The following is a 25,362-nucleotide window of genomic DNA, read 5'->3' as shown; positions in this document are numbered from 1 at the left end:
AGTTTGAAAAAAGATAGTGAAGTCTGTCTTCCAGGCCTGTAGTCAGTGGGTTGCCTCGCCAGGATTAGGAAAACCACCCTAAGACCCTCAGATTTCATTCTCACCTAAAAAGCCGTGTGTTTCAAAGAGCTCTCGAATGACTAAGATTGCAGTGACCTTTGCAGGCCGGAAACGGGAACTCACTTCTTCATGCCTGATGTCCTTTTCATTAGATCTTGAAGTGCATCAGCCAGCTGGAGCTCGCTCAGCTGATAGGAACCGGGGTGAAAACGCGCTACCTGTCTGGATCTGGGCGTGAAAGAGAAGGGAGCCTGAAGGGCCACACGTTGGCGGGAGAAGAGTTCATGGGCCTTGGCCTTGGTAAGACACCAGGCCCCACGGCTGGCCGTCGCGGAGTCACAAGTTAACCGGAATGAAATGCTTCCTGTCTCGCAGGACTGTCACGCAAACCAGCTCTTCCTTGTGTGCCCGCTGACAGTATGTTTATTAGTGGACGTGGAAGTGCTGCTTTGGCTCTCTTAACTGTGATTAAACTGTTGAGTAAATGCCTGTTTTATCAAAACCAGCAGGGTGCATTACTTTTCTTTCTGTGCATATTAAGTATATTGGGGGGAGAAGCCATTTACTTCAGAAAGGCTACCGCTTTAGTACCTAGTATTAGAGGAGTGGGGGTGTGTATCTCCAGATTTTGACAAGTAGATGCAGCGCCGCTTCCATGTTCGTTATCTGGAAGGTAGAATGGTTTCTCATTGAATTGAGAGGCTCCCGTCGGTGGGCTCTGACAGCAAATAAGACAAACAAATGTGCCTGGCCACATTCTAAGCACTTGGTTTGCTCATTTTAACTCATTTAATTCTCTCAATCATGCAGTGAGATTGGCACTGTTGTCATCCTCATCTTGTGAATGAAGAAGGTGACGCTGGGCTGAAGTGACCGCCCTTCAGGAAGTGACAGGGGCAGGTTTCCAACCAGGCTGTCTCAGGGGAGAGGGCAGGCAGGCTCCTAGGTCCCAGGGACACTGACTGGAATAGTACAGAGTCGCGATTAAGAGCACAGACCGTGTGAAAGGGGGAGGCTGTACTAGCAGCTGCTGCTTAGGTCGCGTGCAGGGATGGCTAGAGTGAGGTCCTGGAAAGCGCATGGGACGCTGAATAGGTATCGGCCATTCCATCTTCTAGAAGCTCTAAGTTGGTGCTGCTTAATTGTGTATTTGTTCTCTTAAATGTAGGCATTTGACACTGTAAAAATGAGCAAGACTATTAAGAAAGGGAGGTGGTTGGTACAAGCAAGGGAGCTCGTATTTTAAGAATAAGAATGTATTTCAAATGCCAAAGCCTACGTTTAATTTTATCCTGTCATCAGTTGAGGGTGTTTTTGTTTTGTTTTGTTTTGTTGTGCCTGCGAACCATTCTCTTCCGGCTCTTGTCTCTGCATACTGATGCCACAGAATACTTTGATCTAAGTACTTGACTGTTTCTGAAGCGATTCTGATTTTGCGCATTGTGTTTCAGGTAATTTGGTGAGTGGTGGAGTGGATAAAAGACAGATGGCCAGCTTCCAGGAATCAGTTGGTGAGACCAGCTCGCAGAGTGTGGTTGTAGCTGTAGACAGGTAATGATTTTGTCCTCCAGTGAAGCTGGACTGTCCAGGAGCTTGGCAGATCCTCTGTGTGGTTAATGGGTTCTTAATCTGTTTGCCTCTTGTAAGTGTTGTGAGCTCTAGATCACTCGAACTAGGAAGTGGCACACGTGATCCACAGCTACTAATAACCTTCATGTTCATTTGAATTCCTGACCTTTTTAAAAATAAGTGGTTTTGCTCGTTTTAGATTACCTTGTTTCCTTAGTAGACATTACCTTTTAAAAAATTTCAAGAAGGGTTTAAGATGTAAAGCCTGTGTATGAGTGAGAGGTGGCCACATTCATAGTTTGCATTTCTTTTTCCTTAGAACCTTTCCATGATACCTGTTTCCTTAAACTAAACATTCACAAGAAATATAAGTATTCTTATTTAAAGACATTCATTAGATACCAGTATTTAAAATATGAATTTTCCAAAATGAAAAAAGTCCTGAAAAGTACCCTTCAGTCATCATGTACACTGCTGCTCATGTGGTTCATGACCTTTCCCACAGTAGTAAATACAGGCAGTGTTATGGCGCCTGGGTGGCTCAGTCATTAAGCATCTGCATTTGGCTCCGGTCGTGATTCCAGGGTCCTGGGATCGAGCCCCACATCAGGCTCCCTGCTCCAGGGGGAGCCTGCTTCTCCCTCTCCCACACCCCTTGCTTGTATTCCCTCTCTTACCATCTCTCTCTCTCTCTTTCTGTCAAATAAATAAATAAAATCTTTAAAATGAGCTTTAAAAGTTAATAAATAAATATAGACATTGTTGAGATGATAGCAGTATAGAATTGGGGCATAATTTGTATTGTTCTCAGAACAATCCTCTTCATATTTTAAACTCTTTATCAGTGTATTTTGATTACCTTGTTCCTGTTGCTTCCCTGCTTCTCTCCAACAGAGGTACTGTCTGTACCATACTTTTGATGGGTTTTTCCTCACATTTTTCAGTTAGGTTTAGGCTAAAAGTACAAAATGTTTATTCCATTAACCACACTTTTTTCTTTTCTGTTTCTCTGCCTTAGCCAGCTCATGGATACTATTATCCCAGCATCATTTTGTGTGCCATTACATTTTTTTTTTAAATTGAGATATAATTCATATACCAAAAGACTTATTCTTTTAAAATGTCCAATTCAGGAGGTGCCTGGGTGGCTCAGCCAGTTAAGCGTCCAACTCTTGATTTCAGCTCAGGTCATGATCTCAGGGTCATAAGATCATGCTCGTAGGGAGTCTGCTTGAGATTCCTTCCCTCTGCCTCTCCTTTGCCCCTCCCTCCCCTCATGCATATGTGCTTTCTTGCATACACTTTCTCTCTCTCAAATAAATAAATCTTTAAAATATGTGTGTACAGTTCTGTGGGTTTTCATATACTCAGAATTGTGTGGTCAGCACCACTGTCAAATTTCATGCTTGGTCTTAGCCAAAAGGCTGAGAAGCTATTCCATTATTGAATTTCATAGCATTTTCAGCAACCTGTACTTACTATCAGTCATTGCCCATTTTCTCCCCTGCCAGTACTTGTGGCCACTAATCTTCATTCTCTCTGTATAGACTTGCTGATTCTGGGCATTGTTGAATTGTCCATTTCTCCCTTGCGGTTTTATCTGTTGTGCCTTGTGATTTGGGGGCTTTCTTGTTAGGTGCATATGTATTTGTATGTTTTCTTGACAAATTAAACGTTTTATGTTATAAAATGTTCTTTGACTCTAGTAATGATTTTGCAATCTCTTGTCTTATATTGGTGCAGCCACCCAGTTCTCTTTTGGTTACTTTTTGATAAGCTGTGTCTTTTTTATTCCTTAATTTTCAGCCTCTTTGTGTCTTCGAATCTAAAGCAAGTCTCTCTGGGGGCAGCTGGCTGGTTTAGTCTGTAGAGCATGCTACTCTTAATCTCAGAGATATGAGTTCAAGCCCCACGTTGGGTGTAGAGCTTACTTTAAAAAAAAATAATAATAATAATAATAAAGTGAGTTTCTAGACAACAGATGATTGGACCATGTTTATTTTAGTCCATCCACCAATCTCTTCCTTTGAATTAAAGTGTTTTATCTGTTTAGATTTAATTATAATTCAATTGTTGATGGGTAGAATTTAGATCCGTGCTTTTTCTTTTTTTATAAATATGTGTTGTGTCATTTTTTGTTTCTCCATTCCTTCAGTATCACTGCTTACATTGGTGTTAAGAAATTTTCTAGTGTATTATTTTATTTTCCTTGTTTCTTTTACTGTGTTTTTTCAGAGTTTTTCTTACTGATTGCTTTGGGGATCATGATTAATAACATCTTAACTTTAACATTTGACTTTGAGTTAGTGTCCACTTAACTTGAGTAGTATGAAACATCTTGACTCCTATACAGCTCCGTTCTCTGCCCTCTCCTTTCTGTTTCCATATAAGTTACATGTTTATACATACCTGCCCATCAACACAGATTACTGACAATTACTTTTGCCATCCTCAAATCAGATAGATAAAAATGAATTACAAACAGAAAATACATAGTTCCCCAGGCATCTTTACCAGTGTTCTTTCTTTTCTTCAGATACTTTTGACTTATTATCTTTCCTTTGATTTCAACCTGAAGAACTTAGTTTAATATTTCTTATAGGGCAGCTCAGTTAGCAATGAATTATCTCAGATTTTGTTTATCTTAGGATATTTTAGTTACTCCTTCATTTTTTGAAGGTTGGTTTTGGTACATATAGAATTTTTGGTTTGTAGTCTTATTTCAGCACCTTGAATCTGATACCCCACTGCCTTTGACCTCTGTGGTTTGTGATGAGAAATCAACTGATAATTTTCTGTAGGATCCCTTACACAGTGGTGAGTCTCTGCTTTTTTGCTACTTCCAAGATTCTCTCACTCTGTGGCTTTCAACATTTTGATTATTATATGTCTGAGTGTTTGAGTTTATCTTACTGAAGTTTGTTAAGCTTCTTGGATGTGTAGGTTGTTGTTTTTCACCAAATTTGGGGAGTTTTTAGCCATTATTTCTTCAAAAGTTCTTCTAGCCTCTTTCATCTTTTTTTAGGACTCCCTCTTATGTGTATGTCTGTGTACTTGGTAGTGTCTCACAGGTCTGTGACATTTTCTTCATTTCTTCAGTATTCCTTTTTATTTCTGTTCCTCACACTGCATAATCTCATTTAACCCATCTTCAAGTTCACTAATTCTTTTTTTTTTTAATAAATTTTTTAAAAGATTTTATTTATATATTTACAGAGATCACAAGTAGGCAGAGAGGCAGGCAAGGGCGGAGGGTGGGGCTGCTGGGGTAAGCAGGCTCCCTGCCGGGCGAGAGCCCGATGCGGGGCTCGATCCCACGACCCTGTGGTCATGACCTGAGCTGAAGGCAGAGGCTTTAACCCCCTGAGTCACCCAGGTGCCCCAAGTTCACTAATTCTTAAGTCTGCTCAGAACTGATGTTCAGCCCCTCCAGTGAATTTTCCATTCCAGTTTTATAGGTTTCAACTCTAGAATTCCTGATTTTTTTTTTTAAGATTTTATTTATTTATTTGACCAAGAGAAAAAGCACATAAGCAGGGGGAAGGGCAGAGGGAGAAGCAGGCTCCCCACTGAGCAAAGAGCCCGACACAGGACTTGATCTCAGGACTCTGAGATCATGACCTGAGCTGAAGGCAGATGCTTAATGGACTGAGCCACCCAGGAGCCCCTATCACAGGAGGCTTTAAAAAGCTCTGCCATACACCTGGGTGGCTCAGTCCGTTAAGCATTTGCTTTCAGCTAAGGTCATAACCTCAGGGTCCTGGGATTGAGCCCCACATCAGGTTTCTTGCTCTGGGGACTCTCCTTCTCCTTCTGCCCCTCCCCCTGCCTTTGCGCTTTCTCTCTCTCTGTCAAATAACGTCTGCTTCTCCCTCTCCCTCTGTGCGCTCTCTGTCCCTTTCCCTTGCTTTTCTCTCTCTCGCTTTTTTCTTTTTCAAGTAAATAAATAAAATCTTTAAAAAGAATAAAATAAAGCCTCCTGTGGGTGTCTCATTCCCAGCTTTTCCTTTCAGGTTTTTGGCCAGGTCCTTGTTTGTCCCGGTTATAACTGCCACCTCAGGTAGTGACTACAGGTTGCTTTTGACAAAAGCCCCAGGGAGAAGGCTGTTTGCACCAAAAGAGGTCTGAGTCAAAGACAAATCCTGAAAATGGGGGTTTCCAGGGTACTGCCAGGCAGGTCAAATAATGTCAGTTCTCTGAGTCTGGTGTTTTGGGGGAAATTCTAGGACTGTTCTCTTCTCTCCTATGGAGCTAGGTTACTGGTTTCACGGTTACTGTGACTTCAAAGCTGTTGGTTTTCAGCCTTTCTGTGGAGCCGAGAAGACAGTAATGGAAATAGGCCAGCCTAAAACACCATAATAGTCTCTATTTATACCAAGATTGAGCCTTTTTTCTTGAGCAAACATTTTTCCAGCCTTTGGTAATTTCCACAGTGCAGTCCTGAAAGAGAGTGGGTTTGGATAACTTTTTTTTTGCTAGGTTTTTTTTTTTTTTTTTTTTTTTTGTCTTATGGAGGAGCAGCTTTTTGGAGGTCCTCACTCTCCCACCCGCACTATTTTGACATCACATGATGTTATGTTTACTCTTCCTTCCTCCTTTGATGGGTCACTTTTTCTTTCTACCATTATAAGCATTTATGCTCCAGGTTCATTGACCAGTTTTGTACCTCTGATGCCTCAGTCATTTATTTGAGTGGAGGTTCCAGACCTGAAATGCTTCCTTTTTGCCTTTTCTTCAGTGTTTGAAATTGAAATGCAGCTTCCAAATCTAACTTTTATTTTATTGTGTCTGAAATTATCTTCCTAGAATTTTTACTGGATCTACCAGACTGGATGGAAATGCCATAGGTATGTATTTGTCATTCGCGTGTGACAACTACAGAATCCTCATGTTGTGGCTGTCTGGCCATTACTAATGAAGCCTTGCATGTGTTGTTGGGTCTGGCCTGTAGTTGACTTTGTCCGCTGGCTGTGCGCCGTGTCCATGGACGAGCTGGCTTCCCCGCACCACCCCCGCATGTTCAGCTTGCAGAAGATTGTGGAGATATCGTACTACAACATGAACCGGATCCGGCTGCAGTGGTCCCGGATATGGCATGTGATTGGAGATCACTTCAACAAGGTAACTCTTCAGATTCAAAAACCACTCTGTCAGTGTCCAGAAAAAAGCAGGCAACTGTATTCAAAGAAGAAGTGAGAGTTTAGGCACTTAGATTTCCCTGCTATCTAAAAGTAGGACGTTGCTATGAAACCTTTCATAAGCCAAAATGGTGTAAAGCAGAGAGGCAGTTACCATTAATTTCTATGGAAAAGTTGTTGAGCATTCCCACACCCCAAAAATAACCTCTCATAGGCTTTTCTGATACCTTAGGACTGACACATTTTGCTGACAGTGCACAGAATTGAGATAAAGCCCAGATGCTCACTGACATCGTTCAAAGCTCTGGTGGCTTAATGCTGAGATCCTGAGTGGAGTTCTCGGGGAAGGGGCTTGGCAGTGCCACTCTGGCTGCTGGGGCGCGTGCTGCCTCTGTAACAGCTCGCTGCAAAGCAAACGCTCGATGTTATTTTCACTTTCCTACCTTTTTTTGTAAAAGCAAAAATCCCCTTTGGATTTTTCTTTTTTGGTTAGTGAAAATAGATACTAAGGAAGATCTTTCATAAAAGTGAAGTGGTGGGGCACCTGGGTGGCTCAGCTGGTTAAGCATCTGCCTTCAGCTCAGGTCCTGATGTCCAGTTCCTGGGATCGAGCCTCATGTTGGGCTCACAGCTCAGCGGGGAGTCTCCCTCTGCCCCTCCATGTGTTTGTGCTCTCTCTGTTTCTCTCTCAAATGAATAAATAAAATCTTTTAAAAATATATAATAAATAAAAGCAAAGTGGTGCATGGGGTGCCTCGGTGGCACAGTCAGGTAGGTGTCCCAACTCTTTTTTTTTTTTTTTTTTTTTAAGATTTTATTTATCTGAGAGAGAGAGTGAGAGAGAGCATGAGAGGGGAGAAGGTCAGAGGGAGGAGCAGACTCCCCATGGAGCTGGGAGCCTGATGCGGGACTTGATCCCGGGACTCCAGGATCATGACCTGAGCCAAAGGCAGTCACTTAACCAACTGAGCCACCCAGGCACCCTAGTTGTCCCAACTCTTAGTTTGAGGTCAGGTCATGATCTTGGGGTGGTAAGACTGAGCCCCACATCAGGCTTTGCGCTCATTGGAAAGTCTGCTTGAGACTTTCTCTCTCCCTTTTCCTCTGCCCCTCTCCCCATCCTCAAGCGAATGAATAAATCTTTAAAAAAAAAAAAAAAAAGCAAAGCTGTGCAATGTGACATTGCAAGAAGCAGAGGATTGTCATAATTCATTTTCCCTCGAGCATATTTACATACTGATAGGTAACTCGTGGAGTATGAAATTAAAATCTTAGTGGTATTAAAAATACTGTAATATCCCATTTGCAGGGGTGCCTGGGTGGCTCAGTCAAGTGTCTGCCTTCGGTTCATGTCATGATCTCAGGGCCCTGGGATCAAGCCTGTGGGGCTTCCCGCTTGGCGGGAGCCTGCTTCTCCCTCTCTTACCCACCCCCACTTCCCCCTGCCACTTGTGTTCCCTCTCTCCATGTGTCTCTATCAAATAAATAAATAAAATCTTTTTTAAAAAATATACCCCCAGGGCGCCTGGGTGGCTCTGTGGATTAAGCCTCAGCCTTCTGCTCAGCTCATGGTCTCAGGGTCCTGGGATCGAGCCCCACATCGGGCTCCCTGCTTAGCGGGGAGCCTGCTTCCCCCTCTCTCTGCCTGCCTCTCTGCTTACTTGTGATCTCGCTCTCTGTGTCAAATAAATAAATAAAATCTTTTAAAATATATATATCCCATAGTCAAGATGTAGGCTAACACCATAAAAATCATTATAGTCACTGGACAGACATTGGTGTTTGAATGCATGGCAGAATCCTCGAGTGTCTTCTGAATGACCAAAGAGCAAGTTACGTTCTATGTAGTTTCACTGTTAATGTCACTGCTTCTTATATTCTGGCTTTTGTTGCTGCCGCTCTGAAACCTTTGTTGAGAAAACTAGCTTTTATTTTGTTTTATTTTTTAAAGATTTGCTTACTTATTTGAGAGAGAGAGTGCACACACACAAGCTGAGGGAAGGGCAGAGGGAGAGAGACTCTCAAGTAGGCTCCCCACTGAGCGTGGAGCCTGACGCGGGACTCTGTCCCACAGCCCTGAGATCATGACCTGAGCCAAAGTCAAGAGTCGATGCTTAACCAACTCAGCCACCCAGGCATCCCTAGAAAACTAACATTAATTTTTACATCAGAAGCCAGAGATTTGTGTGTTCTAAAACTGACAACTACTGAAAGAAAACCAAACTATACTTGTTTCCCTCCACTAGAGGTTTCATCACATACATACAGGCACATTCACACATATATTAAACAACTTTTTTTTTTAAAGATTTTGCTTATTTATTTGACACAGAGAGAGAGACAGCAAGAAAGGGAACACAAGCAGGGGGAGTGGGAGAGAAAGAAGTGGGAGAGAGAGAAGAAGCAGAGCAGGGAGCCCAATGCAGGACTCGATCCAGGGACCCCAGGATCATGACCTGAGCCAAAGGCAGTGGCTTAACCAACTGAGCCACCCAGGTGCCCCTTAACAAATTTTAAAAAATCAGAACACGTATGTAGTGTGTGTGTGTGTGTGTGTGTGTGTGTATGCATCTGAGATGCCATTAACTTCTTAAAGGAAAAGTAATAGCTCAATAGCACTGTTTCCTACCAAAATATATTCCATTATTTCAAAGCAATTTTCTCACTCCTAGAGATGAAGAATTATAGTATAGATGCTTAGAAGTACTCTGAGTAAAAAACAGCTTATCCAAAAGAGAATTGCGCTCCTTCCATTGAATGGAAGAAACATACAAAAAGAAGCAGGTGACCCTTTCATCTGAACCCTCAGGGAAGACACAGCCACGAGAACCTGCACATGACCCAGACCCACTGTTTGCTGAGCGAGTGGTAGCACCGTCATCAGGCACCAACCAGCAATCAGCAATCATCTTGCTCGCTATTCTGGGTAAACAACTTCTTAGTGGACCAGTCGACTTAAGTGGTGTGAAATTGCTTGAGAGAGGGAACGCGAACCATTATCGTCACTGTGCCTTACCTTGTATTCTCGCCCAAGGCCAGGACCACTAAGCTGGAGCAAACGTTGCTCACTTATTCCGTGAAACCTTGCCACTAGCAGCCGTGGGATCCTTTTTTCTCTCAGAAGTAATAATCCAAAAGTGTTTCAGTAAACCTTTCCCAGCTTTTCTAGAGTCTAGATTTCATGTTCCGTGGGCCTTCTTCAGGAGAGGACATCAGTTTGAACAAGTCACTTTTCCCACCTGCAGTTCTATTGCGAAGGCTCGTTAGATGCCAGTTCTCGGTTACCCGCGGACCACTTATGGGCAGCTCGGGATGTAGGCTGACATAGTGATGAGACAGTCTGTGGCCGTCACCTTCATTACCATTGTCCCTTCCATCTCATCAGAGCCATTAAGCACAAAGTTATGGAAAACTCAGTTGCTCCCTTCGGGGCTCTTCATTCTTTCTACTACCCCAGGAAGATGTTCTGCTTCCCCTCGGGAACTGCAGCACAGAAGAATCTCGTAGGTTTGAAGAAATGGGTGGCTGAAGACAGCTGTAACTTAGCTCTTGGCATTCTGGCAGAGTCTTGGAAACAGTTTCCATGTTTCTCTTCTAAAATAGGACATCTGTGTGTCCTGGGGTGTGCGGAGCTGCACGGTGAGCCCTGGAGTGTATTCCTGCTGCGGGATTTCCTGAATCCTGATGTTGAGGAGAGGAATATTCTTTTTATTAGTATTTACTCTAATGAATATGACATAAACACCTTTTTTTTTTTTTTTTTTTAGAAATTTGGAAGATTTTTTTTTAAAGATTTTATTTATTTATTTGACAGACAGAGATCACAAGTAGTCAGAGAGGCAGACAGAGAGAGCGGGGGGAAGCAGGCTCCCTGCTGAGCAGAGAGTCCAATGCGGGACTCGATCCCAGGACCCTGAGATGACCTGAGCTGAAGGCAGAGGCTTAACCCACTGAGCCACCCAGGTGCCCCTGACATAAACACCTTTTTAAAAAGTACTGCTAAAGCCACGTTTGACCATCACCACTTCCTTTTGAACCCTCCCCAAACTAATTATTACCAGTTTGGTGTATATCTTCCCAGACATTTTTCTATGGACGTTTATATGTATATACTCATAGAAATACAAATAGTATTGTCTTGGTTTCTTTTGCTTTTTTGAAAAAACATAACTAGTATCACACATATCATTTTATTATTTGCTTCCTCCACTTAGCAAGGAATCTTAAACATTTAACTATGTTATTAGTATGTATTAATTTATTCCTTTTTAAATTGTGGTAAAATACACATAAAATTTTTCATTTTAACCATTTATAAATGTACAGTTTATTAACGTTAAGTACATTCATGTTTTGTGCAACAAATCTGTGGAGCTCTTTTCTCATCTTGAAAAACTGAGACTCTAAACCCATTAAATACTAGCTTTCCATTCCTTCCTCACCCAGACCCTGGTAACCACCATTCTGCTTTCTGTCTCTATGATTTTGACTACTCTAGCTACCTCATAGAACTGGAATCAGACAGTATTTGTCCTTTTGTGACTGGTTTCTTTCACTTGGGATCATGTCCTTAAGGTTCATCCACGTTGTAGCATGTGATAGGATTTTCTTATTCTTCTTCTCCTCTTCTCCTCCCTCTCCTTCTTCTCCTCCTTCTCCTCCTTCTCCTTCTTCTTCTTCTTCCTCTTCTTTTTTTAAAGGCTGGACATACTTCTTTTTAACTGCCAAATGTTAACTCCATGCCTGAGAACATACCATTATGTAACCATTTCCTATTGATGTTTCCAATTTTTACTGCAACATTACTTCCATTAAAAATAAAACCTTTTCAGGTCAGACCACATGCCAGGGAAGTTTCTTTCTTGGAGCTGGCTACTGCAAGATGCCCCAGATCCTTTGGCAGGGGTTCTGGTAGGAAACATCCCCTTGCTCTGCTTGAAGGAGTCTTCTTAAGGGAAAAGTCTGAGAAGCAACTACCAAATATATACCCATAACACCAGTCTCTAAAAGTAGGTAAACTATAGACAAGTACAATTTTAAGGAAATTTAAAAAACCTCAATATTTGTGCTGAATTTTTTGAGGCCGATGACACTCACTTATAACCATTTGCTTCAGGTGACAGATCTGGGCAAGTATGCAAAGCTTTACAGAGGGGCACCTGGGTGGCTCAGTCCTTAAGCATCTGCCTTCAGCTCAAGTCATGATCTCAGGGTCCTGAGATTGAGCCCCACATCGGGCTCCCTGCTCAGCAGGGACCCTACTTCTCCCTTTTCCGCTCCCCCTGCTTGTGTTCCCTCTGTCACTGTCTCTCTCTCTCTCAAATAAATAAATAAAATCTTTAAAAAGAAAAGGCTTTACAGAGACTTTAAAGTCTTTTGACCTCTCTTGTATAATCAGATAAAATTAATTAGAGCACAACATGGGGAATTGTTTAATAGACACAGAGTTTCAGCTTTGCTGGAGTTCTGGAGATGTGGTGCCCAGCAGTGAGGACGTCCTTACCACGACTGAACTGTACACTTCAACATGGTTAAGATCATAACTTTTGTGTTTTATGTTTATTTTGCCACAATCTTTAAGAAATTAAATAGCACATTTGAAAGCACTTTAAATGTGCAGTACTGATCTTGCATCTTTTTTTTTTTTTTTAAGATTTTATTTATTTATTTATTTATTTATTTGACAGAGAAAGAGAGAGATCACAAGTAGGCACAGAGTCAGGCAGAGAGAGAGAGGGAAGAAAGCTTCCCGCCAAGCAGAGAGCCCAGATGCGGGGCTCGATCCCAGGACCCTGAGATCATGACCCGAGCTGAAGGCAGAGGCTCAACCCACTGAGCCACCCATTTTGCATCATTAAACTTAAAACAGAATTGCCCAGGTCATAGCCAAGAAACACCATTTTCTTTTCTCCTTAGGTATGCTTTTTCCAGAGCATTTGTTTTGAAGGCAGGCTATCTGTCTGTGGCACCCAGAACCCCGCCTCCGCCACTCTTGTACTGTGCCTCTCTCACTTCGCCTCCCATTCCTGCTCAGGTTGGCTGTAACCCCAACGAAGACGTGGCGATCTTCGCTGTTGACTCCTTAAGGCAACTCTCTATGAAGTTTCTCGAGAAGGGAGAATTAGCCAACTTCCGTTTCCAGAAAGATTTTCTGAGGCCCTTTGAGCATATCATGAAGAAAAACAGGTATGTGCATTGTCATATTCCCCACTGGTGGCCTAAACAGACCTCCGACACTAATCACACAGTTGGTATTTTCTTCCTTTGTTGATGGAAATAGGTAAGATGAGCAGACTGTGATTCACATGTATCATTTCTAAGTACATCACTGAGATCTGTGTGTGACCATTCCCGGAAGGACAGATGACACCACAACTAGTGGAAATGTGCCATGCATTCTCACTGGGGTGGGCGCTGACATTGTTCAGAGAAAGAGCCGTCGCCGAGGCATCCTAAAACAGGGCCAAGAATTATATGACCCAGTAAGGGGTTGGTCTCATAAACCGAAGAATTATGTGACCCATCGTTTCTGCCCCAAGAGGGTGATAGAAAAGATGGGGACAACTGTCCCTTTGAAGCACTCACCATGTTCCTGTGTTCACTTGGCCTATATCCTTGCAGCCTGCCAGCAGCCTGTGCCCTTCTGGGTGCTGACTAGACAGCACTAAAGAAAACAGTCAAAAATTCCTGTTTTTGTCTGGCTCTGATTTAATCATCGGGGCAGCTGCATATGTGGGTGTTCATTACCATATCCTCTTTACTTTTGTGTGTGTTTGAAGTTTGCCATAATGAAATTAGACAGTAAATCCTTGTTTAGAGGCACCTGGGTGGCTCAGTCCGTAAAGCATCTGCCTTTGGCTCGGGTCATGATCCTGGGGTCCTGGGATGGATTCCCGTGTCAGGCTCCCTGCTCAGCGGAGATCCTGCTTCTCCCTCTGCTGTTCCCCCTGCTTGTGCGCTCTCTCTGTCTGTCAAGTAAATAAGTAAAATCTAAAAAAAAAAAAAAAACCACCAAAACACCTTGTTTATATTCTAGTGAAATAAACAAGTAAATAAATGTTTAAATCAAGGCAACCAAGATGCATTGGGTAAGTTGACCCTTAAGCAAAGTGAGGAACCAGCCAGGAGTGGCTCTACGTGGTCTTGGGAAGAGTATTGGGAGCAGAGAGAAGAGCAAGAACAGAAGCCCTGAGGCCCAGTGTCCTTAGCATCACCAGGAGGAGCAAGGCGGCCAGGCTGGGCGGGCAGAGTAAACAAGGCAGGAAGTCCTGGTGGGTGAAGCCCTCGTGGCAGTGGAGCTGTCAGCCTTTGTCAGTACTTGGGTTTGTTCTCTGTGAAAGACACAAGCCACTGGAGGCTTTGAGCAGAGAAGTGAAATGGTCTGACGTGTGTTACGGGATCATCCTGCATTTGCCCATGGAGAATGAAAAGCCGCCATCATTGTTCAGATTTGCACCAGGGGGATGAGGTGCCATGGGATTGGATTCTGGGTACATTCTGAATGGAAAGCCTACACCGTGTGCTGAGGAATTAGCTGTGGGGCGTAAAAGGAGGAAATGTCAAGGATGGCTTTCAGGTGTCTGTCCCCACCACTAAAATGTGTCCATGAGATCTGCTTAGATTGCTGTGTATGTTTTGGGTGGGTTTTTTATGTCGTTTTTGTTTTTTTTTTTTTTTTTTTTTAAAGAAAATGAAAGCTTATGAATTCAAAGGCCATAGCCAACATGGGTCGTTTGGGGTAACAAAAACAGCAGCAGAAAGTCTTCCTGATAGTCTCTCTGTTTTTCTCTTACTGCTCATTTTAAGACAAAGCCCATTCCAGAATTTGGCATCACCCCGATTTTATTTTTATTTACTTATTTTAGAGAGAGCAGGAGGCAGGGAGGAAAGAGAGACTCCTAAGCAGACCCCATCCCCAGCAAGGAGCCCAACATGGGACTTGATCTCCTGACCCTGAGATCATGACCTGAGCTGAAATCAAGAGTCAAATGATCAACTGACAGGGATTTCAGTCAAGGCGCCCTTCCCCCCTGATTATTTTAATGTATGCACAGAAATACCCTCCTACCTTTGGGGACACTGCTGGGAGTGCTGAGGAGATGGAAGTCTGGCGTGGCAGCCTGCCTGCTTGGGTGGTGCCGCTGATGGCCAGAATCCCAGCCAGCATTTGAAAAGAGACAGTGAGTTTGGAATCAGGCATTGCCAGTCACTGTCGGACGCTGTTGATGGAACTATAACTTGCTATAACATTTTCAAAAGTATCTGGGCAGTGTGCAAGAACCTTAACATTTCTCTGCCTTTTGACTCACTAATTCTACACTTATGTAACTCTTCTAAGGAATTAACTTTGAAATACAACAAGACATTGTAAATCACAAAAAGTAACTAAAAAAAAAACAGCTAACACCTAAATACAAAAGTGTAAACTCAGTGTTGGTACAGCCACAACATGGAATATTGTGCAGCTGTTAAAGATGTTTACAGTGTTTGTTACACAGGAAATACTTAATGCTTTAGTCAAAAGGTCAAGTTATGGAATTGGACAGTGTAATAAGGACAGTTTTATCAATCTCTCCATGTGAAATATCGTACTGTCACAAAATGGAATTTTTTTGTTTCATTACATGTTTTCTACATTTTCCGAAATATTTGTTGTCATCACATATTACTGTTAATAATCAGGCAAAAAGCATCTTGATTTTTTTTTTTTTAAGTAAACTTTCCTTTTTTAATATTTTATTTTGGAGAGAGTGAGAAAGCACAAGCAGGGGAAGGGGCAGAGGGAGAAGCAGGCTCACCACTGAACAGGGGGCCCGATGCAGGGCTCGATCTCAGGACTCCGGGATCATGACCTGAGCCAAAGACAGGACCCTTAACCGACTGAGCCACCCAGGTGCCCCTTATTATTATTTTTTTTTTACACAGGGCATGAACTCATGACCCGAGATCAAGAGTTGGACACTTAACTGACTGAGCGATCCAGACACCCCAAAAAGCATTTTTTTTTTAAAGATTTTGTTTATTTGTGTGTGTGAGAGAGAGAACGTGTGTGAGCAGGGAGAAGAGCATAGGGAGAGGGACAGACAGACTCCATGCTGAGCATAGAGCCCAACACAGGGCTCAGTCTCACAACCCCAAGGTCAAGAGTTGGATGCTTAACTGACTGACCCAACCAGGCACCCCCTGAAAAGCATTTTTAAAAAGTACATGTAGAGGGGTACCTGGGTGGCTCAGCTGGTTGAGTACCGACTCTTGATTTCAGCTTCTGACTCTAGGTCACGCAGGATGCAGGATCATGAGACTGAGCCCCGCACCGGGCTCCACGCTGAGTGCGGAGTCTGCTTGAGATTCTCTCTCTCCCTCTGCCTCTCCCCGCCCCACTCATGTTCTTCCCCCACCCCCACCCCCTCAAATCTTTAAAAAGTACATGTAGTTCTTCCCAGTGAGCTGCTTTTCTTCCCGATGGGGGATGCAGTCATGCATTCAATCTTATTATGTACTGAAGTCACCTCGGTATCTAGTCACTCCTTTGTTACCTATGGGAGACGTATTTGCTTTGTGGACTCTTAGCTAAGTTTTAACTCTTTTGACTTTCTCCTGGTCTTCCCTAAATGACCTATTATCAGTTAGTGTGGATCCCACAGATGAAAATGAATGTTACCCTAAGCCAGATAAAATTTGCAAATCAAGTTTGCAATCCCAAAGCCACGCTAATGGGTTTCAAAGCTAGTGATGTGTGGAAGAGATAGGTTTGTGTAGCCTTGCTGCTTGTTGTTTGTATGATAATAGTGCCCACCCCATAATTGCAAATGTCTTAATAGATTGCAAGACATACGTGCTAACCTTTTGCAAATATCCAAGTAACACTGTGTTGAACCTTGCGGCTGCTTCAGAAAATGGGCCATTTTTTGGTCAGGTTTGGTTTTGTAATGATTAAATTTAAAATTTTGCATCTTAAATTAACATTTGTATATTCCCATCCATTTATATGTGTTTATCTTACACATATATCCCTGCCTAAAAATCCAAGAAGATAGGCACCAAGAATTTAGGAATAGTCATCTCTGAGGACTCAAAATTATGAGTATCATCAGTGTAAAGGTTTTCAGCCCAAAAAACTGACCAACGGTGCCTTGAACCACAAGGCTGTGTATTGTTTACTTAACAAGTCAGAGGCACGCGTACCCAACTTTGGTTCCATAGCCCAAATTGTCATTGAGGATCCAGCTTCTTTCTTTTTGCTATTTTTTTAAAAGATTTTATTTATTTATTTATTTATTTATTTATTTATTTGAAAGAGAGAGAGAGAGCGGGGGAGGGGTGGAGGCAGAGAGAGAAGCAGACTCTCTGCTGAGCAGGGAACCCCATGAGGGACTTGCTCCCAGGACCCTGGGATCATGACCCAGGCCGAAGGCAGATGCTTCACCAGCTGAGCCATCTAGACACCCAAGGACCCAGCTTCTTTCTGTTCCTTGTTTGTCCATCCACAGGATCACTTTTTATCTTTGACAAAGCCTGTTGTTTTGTGATGCTGAACAGAGGCTCTAGCTCCAGGCATCATACTGTGTTCAAAATGGGGATACCAAGAAAGGGGGCAGAGCCTACCATGTGTCTTCTTTATAAGACAGAAAACTATAGTAAAAACCCGTCCCCTTCACATTCCCCCAGATTTTCCTCTTATGAGTCATTAGAACAAGTCATGTAGCTCCCTTGGCTACAAGGGAGACTGGGGCATGGCGGACCTGGCACATGAGACAAGATTGTCATGTTGTCTTGTCCTGGTCATGACTGGCTCCCTGAGGTCAGGCATGTTGCTGCCTGCATGATATCAGAATTCTCTTTTTTTTTTTAAATCAGAGTTCTCTTATCAAGGAGGTGGGAGGATGGTGCTAGGAAAGCATCTGACTGTCTGCCCAGTGATTGTCTTAATGTTTTTTGTTGTTGTATCTAGTTTAATTTTTTTTTAGTGAATGTGGATTACTATGTAAAATCTGCTTTTAAAAATGCATTTTTTGTCGAGGGGAGGGCATCTGCGTGGCTCAGTTAAGCATCCCACCGTTGATCTCAGCTCAGGTGTTTGCCTCAGGCTCATGAGTTCAAGCCCCATGTCCAGCTCGAAAAAAATAAAATAAAAACAGAAAAATAAAAATGAGGTTTTTCTGGGGCACCTGGGTGGCTCAGTGGGTTAAAGCCTCTGCCTTTAGCTCGGGTCATGATCCCGGGGTCCTGGGATCGAGCCCCACATTGGGCTCTCTGCTCCACGGGGAGCCTGCTTTCTCCTTTCTCTCTGGCTGCTTGTGATCTCTGTCTGTCAAATAAATAAATAAAATCTTTAAAAAAAAATGAGGTTTTTCTTTTTAAGACTTTATTTATTTGACAGAGAGAGAGAGATCACAAGTAGGCAGAGAGGCAGGCATGGGGGAGGGGGAAGCAGGCCCCATGCAGGGCTCGATCCCAGGACCCTGAGTTCATGACCTGAGCCGAAGGCAGAGGCTCACTCCACTGAGCCACCCAGGTGCCCCCAAAATGCAGGTTTTTCCATGTTCATTTCTCTTTCTCCATTCAGAGTACAAATGACATGGCTGCCCCCTTCTTTCCTTAGGTCTCCAACCATCCGGGACATGGTGATCCGCTGTGTTGCGCAGATGGTGAACTCCCAAGCAGCCAACATCCGCTCGGGCTGGAAGAACATCTTTGCTGTGTTCCACCAGGCAGCCTCAGATCACGACGGGAACATTGTGGAGCTGGCCTTCCAGACCACGGGCCACATCGTCAGTAAGTGGCTCTAATGTCGCACCTGCAAACCTAGAAGGGTGACCACTTACTTCCTGTTTTACTCCGCAAAGAGGCTTCCTTGTTTCAGGTCTACTCTGATAGGATAACGTGCCAGGAGGTGTTCTGAGCTCTTAATATGTGCTTAGACATGTGCACAGAAACCCTGTGAAGGAAGCACAGTTGATTCTCATTATTTGCAACCACAAAACCAGTGCTCCCGGCGCTTTCGTGGTTGTTTGTGGACATGTGTGTGTGCATTTAGCGGGGCTGTACTTGAGTCATCCAGGCACGTGTTCCCAGCCCAGGCTAACAAGGCGACTCTCTGCCTTCTGATTTCAGCTCTCTCACTATAAATAAGTAAATGTCCTTTCCATGGTTTACTTACTGCCACCATCTTTTTGTTGGTCCCATTTTAAATGGCCCTGAAGGGGGCGCCTGGGTGGCTCAGTCGGTTAAGCATCTGCCTTCAGCTCAGGTCGTGATCTCAGGGTCCTGGGAACAAGTGCAACACCAGGCTCCCACTGTGTCTGCCTCTGTCTCTCATGAATAAATAATTGAAATCTTAAAAAAATACATAGGACGCCTGGGGGCTCAGTCGTTAAGCATCTGCCTTCAGCTCAGGTCGTGATCCCAGGGTCCTGGGATCGAGCCCCGTATCGGGATCCCTGCTCAGCAGAGAGCCTGCTTCTCCCTCTCCCTCTCCCTCTCCCCCTGCTTGTATTCCCTCTCTCACTGTCTCTCTCTCTGTCAAATAAATAATAAAATCTTTAAAGCAAAAATGAATAAATAAAATAGCCCTGAAGCGCAGTGCTAGAGTGCTATCTGGTGTCCCTGAGCACAGGAAGGCTGTGATGTGCCTTATAGAGAAAATGTATGTTTTCAATAAGCTTCATTCAAGCTTGAGTTAAAGTGCTGTTGGCCAAAAGTTCAGTGTTGAACCCAATACTATGTCTTATGTGTGTTGAAACACACATGAAACAAGGTTCTGCATTGATTGGTTGCTTAAAACATGTGACCAGAGGCTCACAGAACCTACCTCCACACCTCCCCTGGGAGCAGTGGCTCTTCCCCGTGGGCGTGGTCAGTGTTCACAGTCGACTTACAGAACACAACTACCATGAATAACGAGAATTGGCTGTGCCAATACTCCCCACAGTTGACCAGAGAGGAAACTGAGGGACCGAAAAGTAAAGTAGAATAACTTGCCTGAGGTCACACAGCTAGGAAGTAGTGGGGCAAGGTTCACTCCCAGACAGGCCAGCCCAGAGTTGGCACCATGTCTTTCCCTTCTGGACTGACCAGACGGCCCTAGTCCTGCCTGTCATCACACCACAGGCTGTTTACTCATCTTGGCCTTTGTAACGGTGAGAAAGCATCAGATTAGCTTTAATCTTTTTTGAGATCTTTTAACTCTTTTTTTTTTTAACGTTTCATTTATTTATTTATTTATTTGTCAGAAAGAGAGAGAGAGAGAGAGAGAGCGAGCCCAAGAGAGAGAGCCCAAGCAGGCAGAGCGGCAGGCAGAGGCAGAGAGAGAAGCAGACTCCCCGATGAGCAAGGAGCCCAATGTGGAACTCGATCCCAGGACCCTGGGATCATGACCTGAGCCGAAGGCAGCAGCTTAACCACTGAGCCACCCAGGCATCCCGAGATCTTTTAACTTTTTTTTTTTAAGATTTTATTTATTTATTTGACAGACAGAGATCACAAGTAGGCAGAGGCAGGCAGAGAGAGAGGAAAGGAAGCAGGCTCCCCGCTGAGCAGAGAGCCTGATGTGGGGCTCGATCCCAGGACCCTGGGATCATGACCTGTGCCGAAGGCAGAGGCTTTAACCCACTGAACCACCCAGGCGTCCCGAGATCTTTTAACTCTTAAGAAGCTTCTTGCTACTTATATTTTGTCTTAGGTGATGTTCGTAGGATTTTGGAAGACCTTAGACTTCTGAATTGCCTTTCACCCTTAGCTCATTGACCTTCTTTATCTCCCTTTGTCTTTACAGCATTCCACCCAGGTAGCACGCGGTGTGGTCTTGGGATAGGGACGGCCAGAGAGTTAAAGGAGAGTGCTCAGGGTCACTGAACCAGGGCTAGAGCTTCCATCAGGCAGACCACTGAGGGCCAACTTCACACACAGATCAGTGTTTATTCTACCCATTTCCTCCAGCTCCAACCTAAAATAGCTGAAATTGAAATGGACACCTTGGCATCCTGGTGAAACTTGATTTTCTCGTGGCTTGTCCTCTCTCACTTCCTTGGGGACACTTGATAGGGCCTCTTCAGAGAGTCCTTCTCTGACCCCCAGCTTAAGCAGCCCCTGCTGCGTTCTTTCCTCTCACCCAGCACTCACCGAACCTCAGATTATTTTATAAGTATTGCCTTAGGCGATTATTGTCTATCTTGCCCATTGGAGCACGAGTTTCATGAAGCAGGAAATTTCATTGGTTACCTCTGTCCCAAGGACCCACAACTGTGCTTCGCTCATAGTTGGCACTCAGTAAATGTTTGATGGATGGCTGGCTGGCTGGATGGATGAAAGAATGAGTGAGTGAGTGAAAGTACTGGAGCTCAGGAACCAGTTTAGCCCAGGCAGTGCCCAATCAATTCATTCTTGAATCGATTTCCTGAACAATTTAATAAGAAATGCTGTCTCCTAGAGATAGTGACATGCTTTTCTTAGATTTTCACAGAAGTAGTCCCCTCAGGGTGGGAGGTGTAGGATCCCCATTTGTAAGTCTCTGGTCTTATGAAAAACATGGCTTTGTTTCCGCAGCAACTATCTTCCAGCACCATTTCCCTGCAGCCATCGATTCCTTTCAGGACGCTGTGAAGTGCTTGTCGGAGTTTGCCTGCAACGCGGCCTTCCCCGACACGAGCATGGAGGCCATTCGACTCATCCGCTTCTGTGGGAAATACGTCTCTGAGAGGCCTCGGGTACGTCACTTCCTCTCCTCCCTCCTGGGCACTGAGGAGAAAAGGAATCGCAAAGAGTGTTTCCGGCTACACTTCCAGAAATGCATGTTTGCCCTAAACTGGGCATTCACTTCAAAATGCTGCCTGTTACTGGGGTTCTACCCCTTCTCTTGTTTTGCATGTATGAAATTACTTCTTTTACTCCTACTGAACTTCTACCTACCGTTCTGTCAACTGGTTTTATAGAAGATGATAGTATTTAGCTTTGAATTGTGGCAAAGCTGAAGAAGCTAGACGTTTCTGTTTGAAAGGAAGCAAACCTCCCTCTTAAGGAAATGAGATTTTACCATTGTGACATGGCTGAGAAGTTACATTTTTAAAAATCGCCTTTTGTTTTCTCCCAGAAATGTTTGGGGCTTTTATGTCTCACCTTTCCGAAGAGGCCCACTTGGTTTAAATAGCAGTCTCGGACACTGAAATTGGGTAGAAATAAGCACATCTAAACTATGATACAGATCCCTCCTTCAGACCTTTTCTGTGTATCGATGTGTTTAGTTTCCACATCAGACCTATGAGATTGGCAATTATGTCCCCGTTGTACCGGGGGCATTGACAGAGGCTCAGAGAGAAATTGCCTAATGTTGGGTAACCAGAGCTGATAAAGAAATTTCATTACAACAGACAGTACCTCGCTTCAAGAGTGATTACAGATCAAAGGGCTCAAAATCCCAGAGGTAGGACAGGGAGTAGAGCTTCACATCCAGACTGGGAAAGACTGCCAGCTCCTAGCTGCATGACCTTGGGCAGCTGACTTCATATTCTAGTGCCTCAGTTAACTTAGCAGTGACCTGCCCACTCAACTTGTTCCAAAACCCACGAAGGTCCGTAGGCATAACTGCTCATATGTACTTGGGAGAGGCTTATGTTTGCCTCCTGAGGATTTCCTATCCTGCCCTTGCTGAACGGTTGTTGTTAGAGGGGGAAATGTGTGAGGCCTTAATCTTCATGTAGTTCCCTTTTAGTTTCTTCCTTTGCTTGCATAGACTACATCTGAGAGGTGACTCTCCCGGCAGGTGCTACAGGAATACACCAGCGATGACATGAATGTGGCTCCTGGCGACAGGGTCTGGGTCCGAGGCTGGTTCCCCATCCTGTTTGAGCTCTCCTGCATCATTAACAGATGCAAGCTAGATGTTCGGACAAGGTAACCATGTCCCAGGATGGTGCCCCTTCCGCCACAGAATGAACCTCAGTCACCTGCTCACCTGACCCCATGCTCTCGCCCTCTCTTCTCTGCTGTTCTTTCCTCTCTTCCCCCCATTCCCTCTCTGCACCTGACTTTGTTCCTCCAGAGGACTCACGGTCATGTTTGAGATCATGAAGAGCTACGGTCACACCTTTGAAAAGCACTGGTGGCAGGACCTGTTCAGAATCGTGTTCAGGATTTTTGACAATATGAAACTCCCTGAGCAGCAGTCGGAGGTAGGTGATGACTGAAGCGGTGCCCTGGACATGGTGGTGGGGGTGGGAATGGGAGGGGACTCTCTGCTTTCATCAGCTGCAGGGTTGCATCATGATCCCCATGCAAGTCTTACACTTCGAGCTTCTGGGGTGTATTTTAAAATGGAAACCGCCAGGGCGCCTGAGTGGCTCAGCTGGTTAAGTCTCTGCCTTTGGCACAGGTCATGATCCCTAGGTCCTGAGATCGAGCCCTGCATTGGGCTCTCTGCCTCTCGGGGACCCTGCTTCCCCCTCTCTCTGCCTGCCTCTCTGCCTACTTGTGATCTCTGCCTGTCAAATAAATAAATAAATAAAATCTTTTAAAAAAAATAAAATAAAAAAATCTTAAGGAAAAAAAAGGAATGCCAGCACACACCATAAACTGCCTTTTCAACTTAAGACATGAGTGCTTTTCTACAATCCTGAGTCTTCCATGATGTTTTTTCAAAGCTGCAAAATATTTCTAGCTGCACATATCCCCTGGTCCATAAGAAGTTATTTCCAGTTTCTCTTAGCCCTGAAATGAATGTTCTTAGCCGCTACCTTTGTCCTTGTTTTTTTCTTCGTTTACTTGGGGCAAGTGGTGTATCAGGTTTGGAGCTTGCACATTACTGGGGCTTTTGATACGTACTTGTAAGTTACTTCCAAATAAATTTGCAGCCTTTTATTCTTGAGCGATGCGTGAGCATCCCTGTTTCTCCATGCCCACCGTGGCTCTCCCTATCTCTCTGCACCTCACATGGGGCTCAAACTCACGATCTGGAAACAGAGTTACACGTTCTTCCATCTGAGCCAGCCAAGCGCCTCAGTTTTTTTGTTTTGTTTTTCTTTTTTAGAGAGAGTGCACGTGCATGAGGGAGTGGGAAGGAGCAGAGAGAATTTTTTTTTAAGATTTATTTGTTTGAGACCACGCATGAACAGAGGAAGTGGCAGGGGGAGGAGGGGAGAGAGAGAGAGAAACAGACTAACCTGCTCAGCAGGGAGCCAGACACCCAGACACCACAACCTGAGCCAAAATCAAGAGCTGGACACTTGACTGACCAAGCCACCAGGCGTCCCAGGAGGAGAATCTTAAGCAGACTCCATGCCCAGCGTGGAGCCCAACATGGGACTCGATCTCATGATCCTGAGAAACCACAAGTCAGACATTCAACTGACTGAGCCACCAGGTGCCCCTGCCTCAGAGTTTTTTAATGGCTAGTGAGGTTGCATACTTTTTTTCACTTTACTAATTAACATTTCTTCTTTTATGAATTGGTGTTTCACATCCTTAGCCCATCTCTTGAGTTAGTCACCTCTTTTCCTATTGTTTTAAGAGCTTTCAGTGTATACATAAAGTAGTATGTCCTTACATAAATTGCAGATGATTTTGCCCACTTTGTTATGCTCATTTTCTTCTCATTTTAGAAAATGTTAGCTTTTAAAGAATCAAATCTAGCAGTCTTTCCCCTTATGGTTTCCACTTTTGGAATCTTGTTTAGCAGTACCAACAACCCCTCCCTATTCGATGATTTTCTGAATCTCTCTCTATATTAAATACTTGAAATAGTGCCATGAAATTACCAGAGGTAAATTTTTGGTGTAAAAAGTTGTAGTTAGCATAATCTCATATTCACTTTTTCCAAATCATTCAGTTGCTGTCTTGCTGGGTATTGGTTCGTATCTGTGTTTTCAGCGTGAAATGTCAGTGTGGTGTAAACATCTTTATTCACAGACCTTCACACTCAGATCTTCAATTCTTTTTTTTTTTTTTAAGATTTTTATTTACTTACTTGACAGAGAGAGATCACAAGTAGGCATAGAGACAGGCGGTGGGGGTGGGGGGAAACAGGCTCCCTGTTGAGCAGAGAGCCCAATGCGGGGCTCAATCCCAGGACTCCGAGATCACTACCTGAGCTGAAGGCAGAGGCTTAACCCACTGAGCCACCCAGGCGTCCCAGATCTTTGATTCTTTCCTTAGAGTCTGTTCCTGTCAGCCCTGTTCCTACACCTGTGGGTGTGAGTGTTGTAAAGACTGTTGACGGACACTGCCAGGTTGCACACCAGAACAGCTATGCCCATCATGTAGGAGAGTGCCATCTCCCCACAAGGAGAGTGGCCTCTCAACATTACCTTTTTGTTTTTTCAGAAATCTGAGTGGATGACGACAACTTGCAATCACGCCCTCTATGCCATCTGTGACGTGTTCACCCAGTTTTACGAAGCTCTGAATGAAGTACTTCTTTCTGATGTGTTTGCACAGTTGCAGTGGTGTGTGAAACAAGGTACTCGCTATGTCTCTGGCTGTCATTCTTCTTGCCTTAATTTTTAATGGGAGTTGAATTTTTTCAATATGTAAAAGCAAGAAGGTAATGCCAAGGAATTACAGTATATAATTTAATTTGGGAAAATGTGTATTTTTACATAATTGG

General features: G+C 44.0%; 1 protein-coding gene across 1 annotated transcript in view; it reads left to right on the top strand.

Annotated features, from left to right (window-relative positions):
- The window catches only part of ARFGEF2 (ADP ribosylation factor guanine nucleotide exchange factor 2), a 97,515-nt gene that overhangs the window by 56,626 nt on the left and 15,527 nt on the right, over window positions 1-25,362 (top strand). The window contains exons 22-31 of the mRNA XM_032879010.1: window positions 213-360; window positions 1,512-1,611; window positions 6,436-6,476; window positions 6,581-6,750; window positions 12,802-12,953; window positions 18,370-18,542; window positions 21,312-21,472; window positions 22,525-22,655; window positions 22,804-22,933; window positions 25,080-25,215. Coding sequence (XP_032734901.1) covers window positions 213-360; window positions 1,512-1,611; window positions 6,436-6,476; window positions 6,581-6,750; window positions 12,802-12,953; window positions 18,370-18,542; window positions 21,312-21,472; window positions 22,525-22,655; window positions 22,804-22,933; window positions 25,080-25,215 — 1,342 coding nt within the window. The remainder of the gene's footprint in view (window positions 1-212; window positions 361-1,511; window positions 1,612-6,435; window positions 6,477-6,580; window positions 6,751-12,801; window positions 12,954-18,369; window positions 18,543-21,311; window positions 21,473-22,524; window positions 22,656-22,803; window positions 22,934-25,079; window positions 25,216-25,362) is intronic.

The sequence above is a fragment of the Lontra canadensis genome, unplaced genomic scaffold, assembly GCF_010015895.1.
Source record: "Lontra canadensis isolate GAN:19392208 unplaced genomic scaffold, GSC_riverotter_1.0 scaffold65, whole genome shotgun sequence".
In the NCBI taxonomy this organism is placed as follows: domain Eukaryota; kingdom Metazoa; phylum Chordata; class Mammalia; order Carnivora; family Mustelidae; genus Lontra; species Lontra canadensis.
Note: the sequence above shows the minus strand (reverse complement) of the source record. Positions and strands in the feature narration are given on the sequence as shown.